Source organism: Pseudorca crassidens, chromosome 11 (assembly GCF_039906515.1).
Source record: "Pseudorca crassidens isolate mPseCra1 chromosome 11, mPseCra1.hap1, whole genome shotgun sequence".
Lineage (NCBI taxonomy): Eukaryota > Metazoa > Chordata > Mammalia > Artiodactyla > Delphinidae > Pseudorca > Pseudorca crassidens.
Genome location: NC_090306.1, coordinates 87,483,934 through 87,498,001, shown reverse-complemented (window position 1 = coordinate 87,498,001; position 14,068 = coordinate 87,483,934). Strand labels below are relative to the sequence as shown.

The 14,068-nt window shown below is 44.1% G+C and overlaps 1 protein-coding gene across 1 annotated transcript in view; it reads left to right on the top strand.

Moving 5' to 3' along the window:
- Positions 1 to 14,068, top strand: part of PAH (phenylalanine hydroxylase) — a 72,181-nt gene that overhangs the window by 14,880 nt on the left and 43,233 nt on the right. Inside the window, exon 3 of the mRNA XM_067697742.1 lies at positions 6,607 to 6,790. Coding sequence (XP_067553843.1) covers positions 6,607 to 6,790 — 184 coding nt within the window. The remainder of the gene's footprint in view (positions 1 to 6,606; positions 6,791 to 14,068) is intronic.

Below are 14,068 nucleotides of genomic sequence, written 5' to 3'. Positions count from 1 at the left end.
TTTTTTTTTGCGGTACGCGGGCCTCTCACTGTTGTGGCCTCTCCCGTTGCGGAGCACAAGCTCCGGACGCGCAGGCTCAGCGGCCATGGCTCACGGGCCCAGCCGCTCCGCGGCACATGGGATCTTCCCGGACCGGGGCACGAACCCGTGTCCCCTGCATCGGCAGGCGGACTCTCAACCACTGCGCCACCAGGGAAGCCCCCCATGCATCTTTTTAGACTTTGTGATACAGAGATATCCATTAAGATATACGGCATTGTTTGGCAAGTTTTGTTTTATTTTTTTGAGGTATAGTTGGTTTACAATGTGTTAATTTCTGGTGTACAGCAAAGTGATTCATTTATATATATAAAAGAATATACAAATGAATAAAAATATATATATTTCTTATTCTTTTCCATTATGGTTTATCACAGGATATTGTATATAGTTCCCTGTGCTATACAGTAGGACCTTGTTGTTTATCCTGCAAGCTTTTAATCTTCATAAAATTGGAATCATATTGTAACCATCCCTCTGCAGTTTTCTTTTTGGGGAGAAGGTGGGGAACATTGTTTTGATATTTGCACATATATTCTTGCTCATTTTCCCATATCTTCCATCGTGTGACCGTATTTCCTGTTGGTGGACATATAGCCTCCTCCCATTATTTGTCCATGCAAATGATGCTACCCTAAACATTTTGTGTAGGTTTGATGATCTAGCTATTGAATAGAAGAACCTCAAATGGAAAACTGGCACTGTTTTCAGCTGCTGACCTGTTCAAAGCTGGGCATATTTGAGAAACAGCAACACGGAGCTGACTTTCTAAACTTTCATCATGAGGTTAGATCCCACGCCGTGGAAATGTAGACAGAGTGCTGTGGTCCATTGATGGTACATGACTTGTGATTGCGCATCAGTAGCCTGGACTGAAACAGGCCACGGGGCCATTTTGATTTTCTCTCTCCAGTGGCAAGAAAAGGGAGAAAGGGGAACTTGGGACAAAAAAGCTCATGTCTCTAAAGCCTTGAAAAGAGCCCGGATTAAGCTGCTAGCCCGGCTCTTCCCCAGGAAGGGGTTCCCTCCGAGTTGGACACAATCCCGACCACATGGAAGGGAGGGTGGGGGAAGAAATAACCTAACAAAGAGGGACAAGACTGAGGGAAGAAAAGACCAAGAGGTTACAACAGAGACCCTTCCAGGAGAAGCAAGAGTGGGATCCCAAAAGATGGTCTCCAGGGCGTGAATCCTTCTGGAAGTTCAGCTGGAACCTGCCCAAGAACTCTCCTCCACGGTAGAGTGGGAGATGATCTTGAGCTCCCTCTAGAATTTAATTGTGCTTCTTCTGCTTTCCTGTTCAGCCCAGTGGGTTTAATTTTCAGACTCCTGGTCAGCTAGGGCTGTTGCTGGCCCTCTTGTGAGCAGAGATCAGTAAAAATATACAGGAAGCCCTGCCTGTACTTCCGTGAGACTTATCTTTGTAGTTACCATTTCTCACCCCAAATGTTGACGTAGTCCCCACACTGTTTCTGCCTTTGTCCCACAACAGTCCGTTCTTCTTCTTCTTCTTCTTCTTTTTTTTTTTTTTTGACTGTGCCATGCGGCTTCTGGGATCTTAGTTCTCTGACCAGGGATCGAACCCATGACCCCTGCAGTGGAAGCGCAGAGTCCTAACCACTGGACCGCCAGGGAAGTCCCCAGTCTATTCTTAAAATAGCTGCCAGACTGCTCCTTTGAAAACATGAGTCAAAGGATGTCTCTCTCTCTCTGCCCTATTACCTCTCATAGTTTCTTAATATTACTCCAAGTGAAAATTAAAGTTAAGATAACGGCCGATAGGTCATTCTTGGTTACTCCTCTGCCTCATGTCCTATTGCCTCCTGCCCCGTGCTCACTCTGCCCCTGTCACGCTGGCCTCGTTGATGGTCCTCAGTCATATTGCACAATGTCTGACCCCAGGACCGTTGCACCTGCTGTTCCCTCATGTCCTACTCCCTCATTGACCTCAGGTCTATGCTTACATGTCACCTGTTTATTGTTTGAGGACTTCCTGACCCCATTGTTTAAATGGCACTTGCATTGAACCCCTGGAATATTCTGTCCCTCTTTCCTGTTTATTTCTGTCTGTTCCATCTGAAGGCAGTATATTTTATTTATTTATCATAGTCATTGTTTGTCTCTTCCTTCAAGAATGTAAGCTCCAGGAGGGTGGGGATTTTTCCTGCTTTTTTGTTTTTGTTTTGTTTGTTTTTCTTTTTCTTTGTTTTTGCCACGCCATGCATCATGTGGGATCTTAGTTCCCCGACCAGGGATCGAACTCTCACCCCCTGCATTGGGAGCATGGAGTCTTAACCACTGGGCCACCAGGGAAGTCCCCAGGTTTTTCCGGGTTTGTTCGCTGTTGTAGCCCAGCACCTAGGACAGTGTTTGGCACAAGGAAGGTGTTGGATCGGCTGAGTTATGAAAGCCTCCTGTCCGTTTGCTTGAGACCAATGACGTGGGACATCGTTTGTGACTGTCTTTGATGTTGCCCCCAGAAAGCTCTGAAACAGGCCAGGACATAATTTCATTTGCACTTATGCCAAGGCAACAGCATGTAGGGGGTCCAAGAAGCTCCCCCTTTCCAGTCTAGTCTCATCTAACAATATGCTCAGCACTTCCTTCTCATTTCTAAAACATGCTCTCAGGGAAAAAGCTGAGAAAAGTTTAAGGTAAAGCAAATATGAAAGGGTAAAATGACTCATCAGCTTAATGTGTTTCAATTCCCAGGGAAATGTGTCTCTATACCAGGTTGAGAAAGGTAGTGTATAATGAGTTCTTACTGAGTATCTGTGAGCGAAGCCACAATTGTGCTAGGTACTTTCCCTCTTTTTAATTCTTATTAAGCTGCCAGGTAATATTATGATTTTTATTTTAAACACAGAGAAACAAAAGTTGAGAATGGCCAACTAGAGTATCCAAAGGTAGTGAGTAGCAGAACAGAATTTGAACTCAGATTAGTTCCAAAGCTCACATGCTTTTCGCTGTACCATTCTTCTTTCCTCGAGGAATGAAACGGAGGAGGAGAGGAAGGGGCCCTAAGCTGGAGGTCAAGAAAAGGTCCAGAAGCATGAATCTGTTTTCCACAATTCATCATATTCATTCTGTGTATCTATAGCTTTATCCACTTGTGACAAATCCCCTTTTAGAAAGATTTCCTCTTGGATGGGAGCAGAAGCGGGTTTCTGGTCAATCCTTGTTCAAATAGACTGTTCATTCCACTTTGCTTTTCTCTGGTCCCCACACTGTCTGTTCAAGAGTCCTGAGTAATCAAGTTGTTACTCAGCCATCTTGTACACAGAAATTAAGTACTGGACAAATTGTGAAATTGTCTTTGGAATGTCTAACTCTAAACCTTTCTTGCCTCTGCTAAGATGTCCACGTGTATTAACACAAAGAATTCTTTCTTTATCCCTCCCCCAAGATGTGGTGAGTGTGTAGGGGTCAATTTTTAACCTGCATAAAGCCCTTGTTTAAAAATAAAAATTCATTTACTAAAAGGTAACTAAGATCATAATCAGGTTTGGAGGTTGATTTCTAAAGCCTCCTTAGCAACCAAAGTTATTGGTATCTATCTAAGAATCCACACTGTTAAACTGGAAAAACTCCACTAAGGAAATTGCATGCCAAGCTAGAGAGTTAATTGTTAACAAATTGATTCAAATGGGAACGAAGTCGTTTAAAAAATTTGGCTGGATATTCTTAGCCAGAAATTTCACTCACATTTAAAAGATAGAATTTAATTTTCATTATATGCGTAATATTATAAGACATTTGGCAAATAACTAAAAGATACACATAATCTCGTCATAACTCATCATGATGCATTTCATTCTAGCCTTTTTTTCCTTGACCTGGGCATAATTTTTTAAAACATATTTTAATGATCACATATCTATATCCATCGTATTTTCCCAAGTGGCTGTCATTATAACCATTTAAGAGACAAAGTTAAATTTTCATTATAAAAGTAATAAATGTTGTTTTTAGAAAAGTTGAACTGTGATAAAAAAGAAAATAGAAAGGAGACAAAAATCACCCCTAGGCCCATCATCTAGAGACTTGGAGTGCTTACTGGAGCTGTATTTTATGCATGTTGTTGTTGGTTCCTTTCTAATAGTTGCGTAATCTCCACTGAATGATTACACTGCAGTCCACCTAACCATTCCCCTATTATGGGAATTTAGTCAGCTTACATATTTAGGTAAAAGTTTTTTCCCATAAGTTAGGTCTCCAGAATTATAAAGACTGAGTCACGGGGCACACATTGTCTTATGGCTATTCCCAAAGTGCGCGTCTTCTCTCCGGAAGTGCTGTCACATCGGGAGCGGTGGGGTATGGGTGGGGAACATTATCAGCTGTAGTCTGCCTGCCAGCCTGTTTTTCACTCTGCATCCTTTCTCACCTCCTACGCCACTCGCCCTCCCACCCTGTCTCGCAGATAACCATGCCGAAGGTGTGTGCACTCCTGGCTCTTGGCTTTGCTGTTTTCCCTGCTCTACACAAGGCAGAAATTGGTTATCTCTTCATTTGAAGTTTCAACTTAGGTAAACAGCGGGTGGAGCTTAACCATTCTCTATCATCGTGAGCCAAGAAGGATGACACTGCTCTTGGCTGCGTTTAGGAGGTCACCTCTGTTTGCATAAAAAGCTTTGGAGCAACCGCTATCTCTCTGGCCTTCTCTCCTCCACATACTCTCTCTCTAGTCGGGACGCCCACATTGGGTTACCTGGTCAGGGGGTGTGTTCTCTGCAGCTGTAATAGCTGCAGAGTAATAGCTCCATCATGTACCCCTGAAAATCATGAGGAAGAAAGAGCAGGAAGGGTGCCTGCGTAGGAATGCTTTTTACTGTGTTTACTATACCCAGAGGTTTCATCTGGGGGTGGGGAGTGTTGGCATAATAGCAACAACAATGATAAAAGCTGATATTTGAGGGATGCTCACCGTTACCTCTGGCAGGAAAGGCTGTGCGGTTAGAAGACCAATGTCTGAGATTAGAGGAAAAGGGCCTCCCTCTCCGGCCACTTTTAACAAAACATCTTTATCTCTGATTTCATTTTTTTACATGTTCCTTAACCTCTTCAGAGGTTTGTTGGGAAGGTCACAGAAAATAATTCTAAACTGTAAAGTGATATTCAAATGCAAAAGGTATCGTTATTGTAATTACCCCTGTGCCACTAACCATCAAGAAAAAAGATACGCTTCTTGAACTACAAGGTCGATGAATTTCATTTCTTTGAAATTATAGAGTTATTCAAGTTAAACATTTTTTTCTGGGTACATTTTATCCATTTCAATGTTTGGGGCAACCCCCCCTTTTTTTATTTTAATAAAGTAAAGAGGCTTGGTTTTCTTCACAAAGAACCGTACTGTCAATGAAATCAGACTTTTGAATAAGTAGCAGATGAGTACCACACATTCAAATTTGAGGACCAATTTAAGTAAATAGTTCTTCTTAAATGACAAACCCCATAATAACTAAAGTACCACCAGCTAAAGACATTGAAGTTGAGACATTTTATTAAGTGAGTATTATTTTTGTGGCGTTTAATGAATGCCTGTACATGAGCCTTCCCTTCTCAGTGAGGCCTCATGTGTCCGCTCTGTTAAATACTGTAATCTCCCTCATTCCATCCCAGGACGGCCCATTCCCTTCATCCTGCTCTGCTTGGTATTTTTTCCTTAGCCTTTATCATTATAATCATTATAAAATAATACACAAATCGGTTATCTTTTATGTTTGTTGTTTGTCTCTTCACAACTTGAATGGAAGCTTTATAAAGGAAAATATCTTTGTCTGTTTTGTCCACTGATATATCCCAACCGCCTTGCAGAGTGATCAGGACCTAGTAGGTACTACATACACATTTGTGGCATAACTTGAATGAAAAGTAATTATATAAAAATATGAATGATATTATACTGGATAATTTTAACTGAGCATTTACTAAGTACCTGGCAATGTGTTTGTATCATCTCATCCAATGTTTCCAAAAATTTATGAAGCGGGTACCATAGTACCACCAAATTACAGGTGGAGAAACTGACGGTTAGAAATGTGAAAGTACATTTTATAAGGTCTCGTAGCCACTATAATTAAGAACTTTGATTTAAACCCAAGAAGCCTGACTCCTGTGGACTCTATTCAAGCAGAACAATGTTGCTTGTATTTATTGATTTATTTATTGAGGTACTATTACTGAGATTCTGTGAGATGTCATTCAGGAAAGGAGGTTTTCCTGTGTAAATATTTTTGGCAACCACTGACCCAATGAAATCTTATGTTTGCAACTCTAAGCCCTGAGCAGATTTCCACGTGATTAAATTCTGTGGCATTTGAACTGTCTCCCCCACCTCTTGTGATTAGTTATTTGGTTTTGCAGAAGAAAAGGTAAACAACTTTTGCAGTGTTGAAGACTTTCTTCTATTCTTATATTTAAAAAACAAAAGACAAAAAAAAGAAAAAGAACTACTCTTCCTCATCTCTTCTCCTTTCGTTGTGTTTTGCTCTGGTTTTGAGTGTTTGGTCTGTGTCAATTCCAGTGACTGCCCCCTTCACATACTCCCTTACACCTGTTTTCTAGGAGAATGATATAAACCTGACCCACATTGAATCAAGACCTTCACGTTTAAAGAAAGATGAGTATGAATTTTTCACCTATCTGGATAAACGCAGCATGCCCGCTCTGGCAAACATCATCAGAATCTTGAGGCATGAAATTGGGGCCACTGTGCACGAGCTTTCCCGGGATAAGAAGAAAGACACAGGTAAGAGACAGCAATGTTGCAACACAGATGACCCTACATTCTCATCATAATAATGGCAAAAATAATCTCTACCGGGCTTGCCTGGTGGCGCAGTGGTTGAGAGTCCGCCTGCCGATGCAGGGAACACGGGTTCGTGCCCCGGTCCGGGAAGATCCCACATGCCGCGGAGCGGCTGGGCCCGTGAGCCATGGCCGCTGAGCCTGCGCATCTGGAGGCTGTGCTCCGCAACGGGAGAGGCCACAGCAGTGAGAGGCCCGCGTACCGCAATAATAATATAATAATAATCTCTACCCTGGAAGACCAGGATTAAGTGAGAGGATATAGGTTAGGGACTCAGACGAGTACCTGGCATATTTAGACATTTAATAAATGTTCTTTTCCCCCTTCCTCAAGATAGCTGTTTCTTATATTAGTTGTCTTCTGCTGCAATTTTCATGTATTTTTCATTCGTGGATTATTTTGCTGTCAATTTCGTAATTTCTAGAGGTAGGATGATTAGGGTATCCAGGGTGCTTTCTATATAAAGATAATTTTGAGACAAATTCTTTAGTTACCTCCATTTCATCTCATAGCCTCTCCCCAAGTCCTTCTCATGACATGTCAATTCTGGAGCTGGAGCTCCTTGGCTCTGTTCTTAGGTCTTTCACTGTCTCTCTGTCTCTTCCACTAGATTACAAGCTCCTTGTGGGCAGGGAGAGTCTCTTACCTATGTTAATATCCTCAGAGTTTAGTACAGTGCTTAATACACAGCTCTCAGCAAATGCTTGTGAGTGATGGCTAAACAGAGCAGTTGTCATGACTTGTTCTGCCCCCTTATTTACTTACTGAAATTGCTACTGAGTCCAGACTTGTTCTGCTCGGGTCATGTCAGGCCAATAAATCAGGAGACCAGTTGTTAGGGCAAGGAGTAACGACTTTATTCAGAAAGCCCTCAGACTGAGATGATAGCAGACTAGTGTCTCAAAGAACCATCTTACCTTATCAAATAATTCAGACCTTCTTTGAAACTAAAAAGGCGAAAGAGTTTGTTTGTTGCAAACTTCTTGGTGCAGGAATCCTTTGTTCTTGCAGGTGTCCACACAGGTCAGGTCATGATATTCCTATAAACCTCCAACAAAACAAATACTATTCTCTGTTCTGCAACTAGTTATCCCTGTATGTATGAACTCTTAAAGGTCAGAGCCCTGAGAATAGGCTATCCTGTATATTTCAGGCTATAGGCAACATTCTTTTACAAAACGTGCAAAGCCATCATGACTAAGCACAAGCAACAGAGTACAAAGGTTAAAGTAAAAGAAACAGCTCTAATATGGAGTCAGATTTGTTCTTCCCTATTACAAAATGTAATTGATGTGCCCTGGAGGGGAGTAGGGCGGTAGAGCGAAGGAATTAGGAGTATGGGCTTGGGGTTGGACAGGCTTCAGTTCAAGTCCTACTTTTTCCACTTATTGGCTTTGAGACCCTTGACAAGTCTCTTTAACTGCTCTGACCTCAGTTTTTCATAGGGCTTTTGTGAGGACTAAATGAGATCTTCCATAGTCGGTGCGTAGAACAGTGCCCAGCTGGATAAATGAGCGTATGTGATGGTTGTTAAATTGGTGAGCCATGCTAATACATTATTATTAACTAAAGGCTATACATTAGGGATCATGCTTTGTATTGTGTAGTTCTGTTGGTTTTGGTAAATGCATAATGTCATGTATCCACCATTACACCTCATGCAGAATGGCTGCAGTGCCCGAAAAGTGCCCTGTTCTCCCCCTGTTCATCCCTCCCTCCTTATCCCCTCCCCCTGGCAACCACTCATCTTTTTTTTCTCCATGATTTTGACTTTTCCAGAATGTCATGCATTATGAATATGGAATCACAGAGAATATATCCTTTTTAGGCTGTTTTATTTTTACATTTAGCAAGGTTCCTCCATGCCTTTTTGTGACTCGATAGCTCATTCTTTGTAATTACTGAATAATGTTCCATTGTATAGATGTACCACATCTTGTTTATCCATGGGTAAGGCTGTTAAACATTCATGTGCAGGTTTTTCTATGGATGTAAGTTTTCGACTCATTTAAGTAAGTACTTAGAAGTGTGATTGCTGAGATGAACTATTTTTTTCCCATATAATCAAAAACTTTTTTCTACTGTAAAATCAAAAGCTTTTTTTCTTGCCAAAACATTGACGACCAGCTCAAGAGGATTTCAGGCTCTGTACCTGAAAATAGTATGTTAATAGGCAGAGATGCTTTACAATGAGACAAGACCCACCTCTTCGCATAGGCCATTGAAGCATTTTCCAAAAGACACCTCCGAGGCCATCCTAGGAGACCTCCTCTCTTCCTGCTCGTGTCCTCCTGTGGCTGTAACCAAGACAAGGAAGTCCATCCTGGGCTTCTGCCTTGGCCAAGGGTGCCCAGCGATGCACAGGGTCTCTGGTCACTGGGGGCGCGTACTTGGAATTCCTCCTCAGAATAACCCTATCTGCCTTCCTTCCTCTTCCACCTCCCAAGTGAGCTGCTGCCCTGATGACAACGGACTTCTCTTGCTTTTCCGGCCACCTGCTCCCAACAGGGGCCACAGGCCCTCAGGGCAAAGGGCCTGCTGAATCGTGGGTCAAGCTCTGCCTCTGCTCAGAGCAGGTAGAGGCCAGGCCAGCTGGGGCCCTGGGGTAGGAAATCAAAGCAACTGACAGGCAGGCAGGCAGCCCCCTGGGGAGGCAGGGAAGATGCACAGAGATCAGCTGAAGGGCTGGCAGCCTGAACGGGAGGCTCCGAAATAGGATGTGGAAGAACGGTTAGGAGCCCAGACTCCGGAACCAGGATACACACTTGGTGTGACTTTGGGCAAATTACTGATCACCACAGTCTATCACTGTATCAGATGGGAGGACGAGTCTCTGCCTCACAGGATTAATGAAATAACACCAGTGGAGCACTGAGAACAGCACTGAGCATGTTTAAGGGCTTAACAGAAGTTCTCTATTCTTAGCATTATCATCCTTGTTATTATAAATTATGACCTGAGCACGGGAGCCATGAAAAGCCAGCCTGTACACAGCTACGTTTTCGGAGATTCTGGGAACTAGAAAATAACCTCACAGGTCAGGCGGCCCAACAGACTCCTTAATTTTTCATCATAAAAAATGGAGGCCGTGACTTGCCTTAAGGCACAGAGTGAATTCTGTGCAGCTGTGGGCAAGCGGATGTCTAACACTGCTCTGTACCTGGCACTGTGCTTGGAGCTGGAAGGAGAGAGAGTCAGCACGGCCCGTCCCTCGTGAGCTCATAGGCTGGCGAGGATGACGGGACAGCCAGGTGAATACAGAAGAGGGGCGGGTGCTGTGATGGAGACACGGCTGGTGGAATTGGGCCTCTTCTCCACTTTGGACTCTGAGGACCCAGCAAGTGTGAAAGTGAAGAAGCCAACGTTCTGACACAGAGGCACCACATCATCAGTGTTGGGCTCGTCAGAGGTGGAACGTGGCACAGGTTTGATTCCCTGGTGGGGCTCAAAATGGCAGGGCGTTGATGTTTAACGTTGGATTGGTACTTTACCTAGTGAGGAAAAAACTGCTCAGACTAACCCTTTAAAACAACACGTGTTTCTCGACCCTTATTGCTTTGGATGGTTGTGCACTCTGTCCCGTATTGGCTGCCACTCCCTGACACGGTTTCCTGACCTTCATGTCCACGTAACGGACCGGCTGATCTCCATGCAGTGATGCTGAAACAGCCCAGTTTTGCACCTGCTGAGAGACACGGGCCCTTTGGGTGTCTGGGGTAGTTTTTGTGAACTGGAATCTGGGCCCAGAAACAGACCTTTTTAGGGGAAACAACCATCCCTTTGCAGAGTTGTTCTTTCCGTCCAACTCCACGGGAGGATGATTAGAAGAAGAAAGGCATCATCATAGATCCGAACCTTTGATTCTTTCACTTGACAAAATGCCCTTTCTATTGAGGGGCTCAGATCTCAGGGGCGAGTCTGACAGCAGGTTGAAGGGGAGAGATCTGAACCCCTCAAATCAATTAGGCTAAACCACTTTCCATTCTAGTTTTCAAACCGTTCAAAAGGCCGTGTGGGCGCTAGAAAATGAAAGTTTTCAGTTTCTTAATTGCTAAAGTTCCCCACCCAAAACAGCTTAAGGGAAGGCTAATTATGGTGACATGTTAAAGAAACCCCAACCTTCTAAAATGCCTCCTAGAGAAGCTGATGTGAGTTTAATAGGATTTTAATCCAGAGAGTCTTTTGAATACTTGAGGTCTATTCTCCGGCTACCCTCTCTCCTGATGACCTCAAATCCTTCTTCAACCCAACATGAAAGAGCATTAATATCTTCCATCGATCAATCTACTAATCCTTTTACATTTCCCTTTGAGTCTTCTGCATGACATTACATTGAGCGGGGGGAATGGAAAATTCCTACATGGAGGCAGATTGCAGCCAGGAGCAGCAGATGGACAAAATGACTTGGCTAGACAGAGGTGTAGGATCATCACCTTTTGAGAAATTTATCCGTTTGGCGTTATTTTCCAAGAGCAGTTGGCCATTGAGTAGATTTCGTTCATGCTGTGGTGGTGATTGTAAGGGTCTTGCTGTGGCAACAAAGGGAGTCCAGACTGCCAGGACAACTGCGATTTTCTGTGGGGAGTAGAAAGGCTATTTATTTATTTATTCATCTCTCTATCTACTACCTATATCTAGCCTAGGGGCCTTTATGATTTTATTTGTCTTCTTATTTGGATTAATTCCTGAAGCAATGATTTAAGTGGAGAAGACAAAGATTTAATTGTGAGATGACAAAGTAACATCATTATATTTATTCCTTCCCTCATATATGCCCCTCTCCCCTCCCAGCCCTCTTGAGTGTTTCCCTTTTCTGCTTCAACATTGCTGCCGTGAAAGGCAGTGCCACGATAAGGCTGCAGTTTCAGATCCATCGTGGGAGGAGGAAGGATAGGGTTCCTCGGAGGAGTCTGCAAAGCCCCTGGGATTTTGGGCAAAATGGTACATGTGCACCTGCGTGCATATTTTTTAGGAGAGAAGATTTTCAATAGGGTCATTGTTCCCAAAGAGTTGAGACCCTGTAGAGAGAAGCTGCTTAGGGCAGGAGGGGGTCCAGATGGTCGGGGGTTTTCCCCATTTCCGTCACCTGTGCCTGCTTTTCCTCTCTCTCTCCCTCTGCTCCTCTGTTCTGTTTCCATCATCTTTCCTTTGTCCCCCTCCTCACTTCCAAACCTCCTCCCATGCGTTTCATTCAGCCCCAAGTGTGCCTCAGGGCTGTAGATGTTCATGGCCCTGGGCCTGCAGGAGACCGAGGGTCGGCATGTTTGCAAAGACACGCAGGAATGATTGACAGCCTTTTCCAGCCTACCGGGCTGCTTCCAGCCTGCGTTGATGCTGCCGCAAGTCCTCTGGCAGCTGAGGATGGGACTTTCGTTTCCACTCTGCCTCATCGGGACAAGCAGACTCGCAGCTGAGAGGATAAGCCCATTGAGGGGAAGGTGGCATCAGCCCTGCAACTGGAAGCCGGTCCAGGGCTTGCGGCTTCGCAATCTGTCAGAGGCAGCTCTGTTCGCTGGCAAGGGAAGATCCCGAGTAAATGCTGTGTTTGTAGCCAGTCTGTTTGCGAGGTCGCAGGGCTTCAAGCTGAGGAAGATCATAAGGTTGTAAGCAGGTTTTCATTCTAACAGGAATTCCTTATTTGCATGCCAAATCCAAACGATTTTCCCCTTAGGTTGTCTCATGGAAGCTTTGCCACAGTCAACTCAGATAGCTAGGGCAACAGATAACATGATTCTCATTCTCAACATTAGGAAGCGAGACAGTGGTACACTTGAACCGTGCTGTGGATTTTGGAGTCTTCGCTTTTCCAGTTCAGTTCCAGGGCTGTAGCTGTTTTGGCCAAGTTACTCGCCCTCTGTAGGCCTAGCTTTTCTCGTCTGTAAAATGAAGATATCTGTGTGCCAGTGCGGCTGTGGGGATTCTGTGATACACTTTGCACAATGTGCCTGGCATGAAGGATCCATGCAAAATGGCCAGTAAACTTGTCCCTGAGTCTTTTCTAAGGATACCCGGGAATCTTACGGTTGAGGCAAAGCCAGAATTCCCAAACTCCTGATCTTTGGTAAAGAAAGGCCACCATGATGTGCTCTTTGGATTGTGAAAATTACAAAGAATTAGACTGAGAACCCCTTTTCTGTCTGTGACAGGTGTGTTCCCTCGACTGAAGGGGTAATAAAGGAATATGAAATGATTTTAACTGAATGTCAAGTTGCCATTCATGCTGGATTGAGGGAGTATCATAGCAAGTCAAAAAGAGCAATTAGTTTAGAGTCGAGAGGCAGGATTTGAATTCCTGTTCTGTAAACTGCCAGCTAGGTTTGAATCCCATCTGACTCCCTAGCAGCTGGGAGACCTCTTTACCTCTCCTTCCTCATCTGTGAAATAGACCTAAGACCCACTTGGCCACTTTCTGGGGCTCATGGGGTCTTCGTGCAAGACACTCTGCGTGTTAGGGTGTTTGATGGATTGAGTTGAACTTGCTTGAGTTGAACAGGCCCTTGATATTGTTCCTCCTTAAGCCTCAATAAGGGGGGAGCTTTATGATCTATAACCTCAGCTTAATGTCAGACTATTTGCCACCACCGGCTCCATCGGGTGGACACACTGACCAGGCTAATAACACAGAGGGAGTTGGTGGCCGTCACCCCCTCACTGGGGCCAGCCTCACCTCGCAGCCGGGGAGATAACTTCCTCTTTGGGATGATGTGAGGGGCCCTGGGAATGGTATCTCATTCTCGAAGCTGACTTCCTGTGAGCATGGTTTGGACGCTTGACATTATCCACTTGGCCATGCGGTATATCGGAAATAGCACTGGTCTAGGAAACAGCTTCACATTCAGATTTCCTGCTTTTTCCCTCCCTGCTTCCCTTTGCCCCCCTCCCTTTTTTCCTTCTCTTCTTCCTTAGCACCCTGACAACATCTGTTACCAAAAGCAGTAACCTCTTTCTTGTTTTCATCCTCTTTGAAATATTTGTAGCCTTTGACCCCGTTTTCCCCTAGAATTCTCTTTTTTCTTAGTATTTTATGAATTACGTGGCTCTTACTTATTAAAATCCTGACGATTGGGGTTTTCTTCCTTTTTCTCTTACTATTCCTTCTCAAAAACCAGAGTCTGCTTTACCACCTTCTTCTCTTTCATTCACATTTATGCCCTAATTCGGTTGATCATTCATTCATGCAACACGTATTTATTGAGCATTCATTCAGTGGCAGCCACA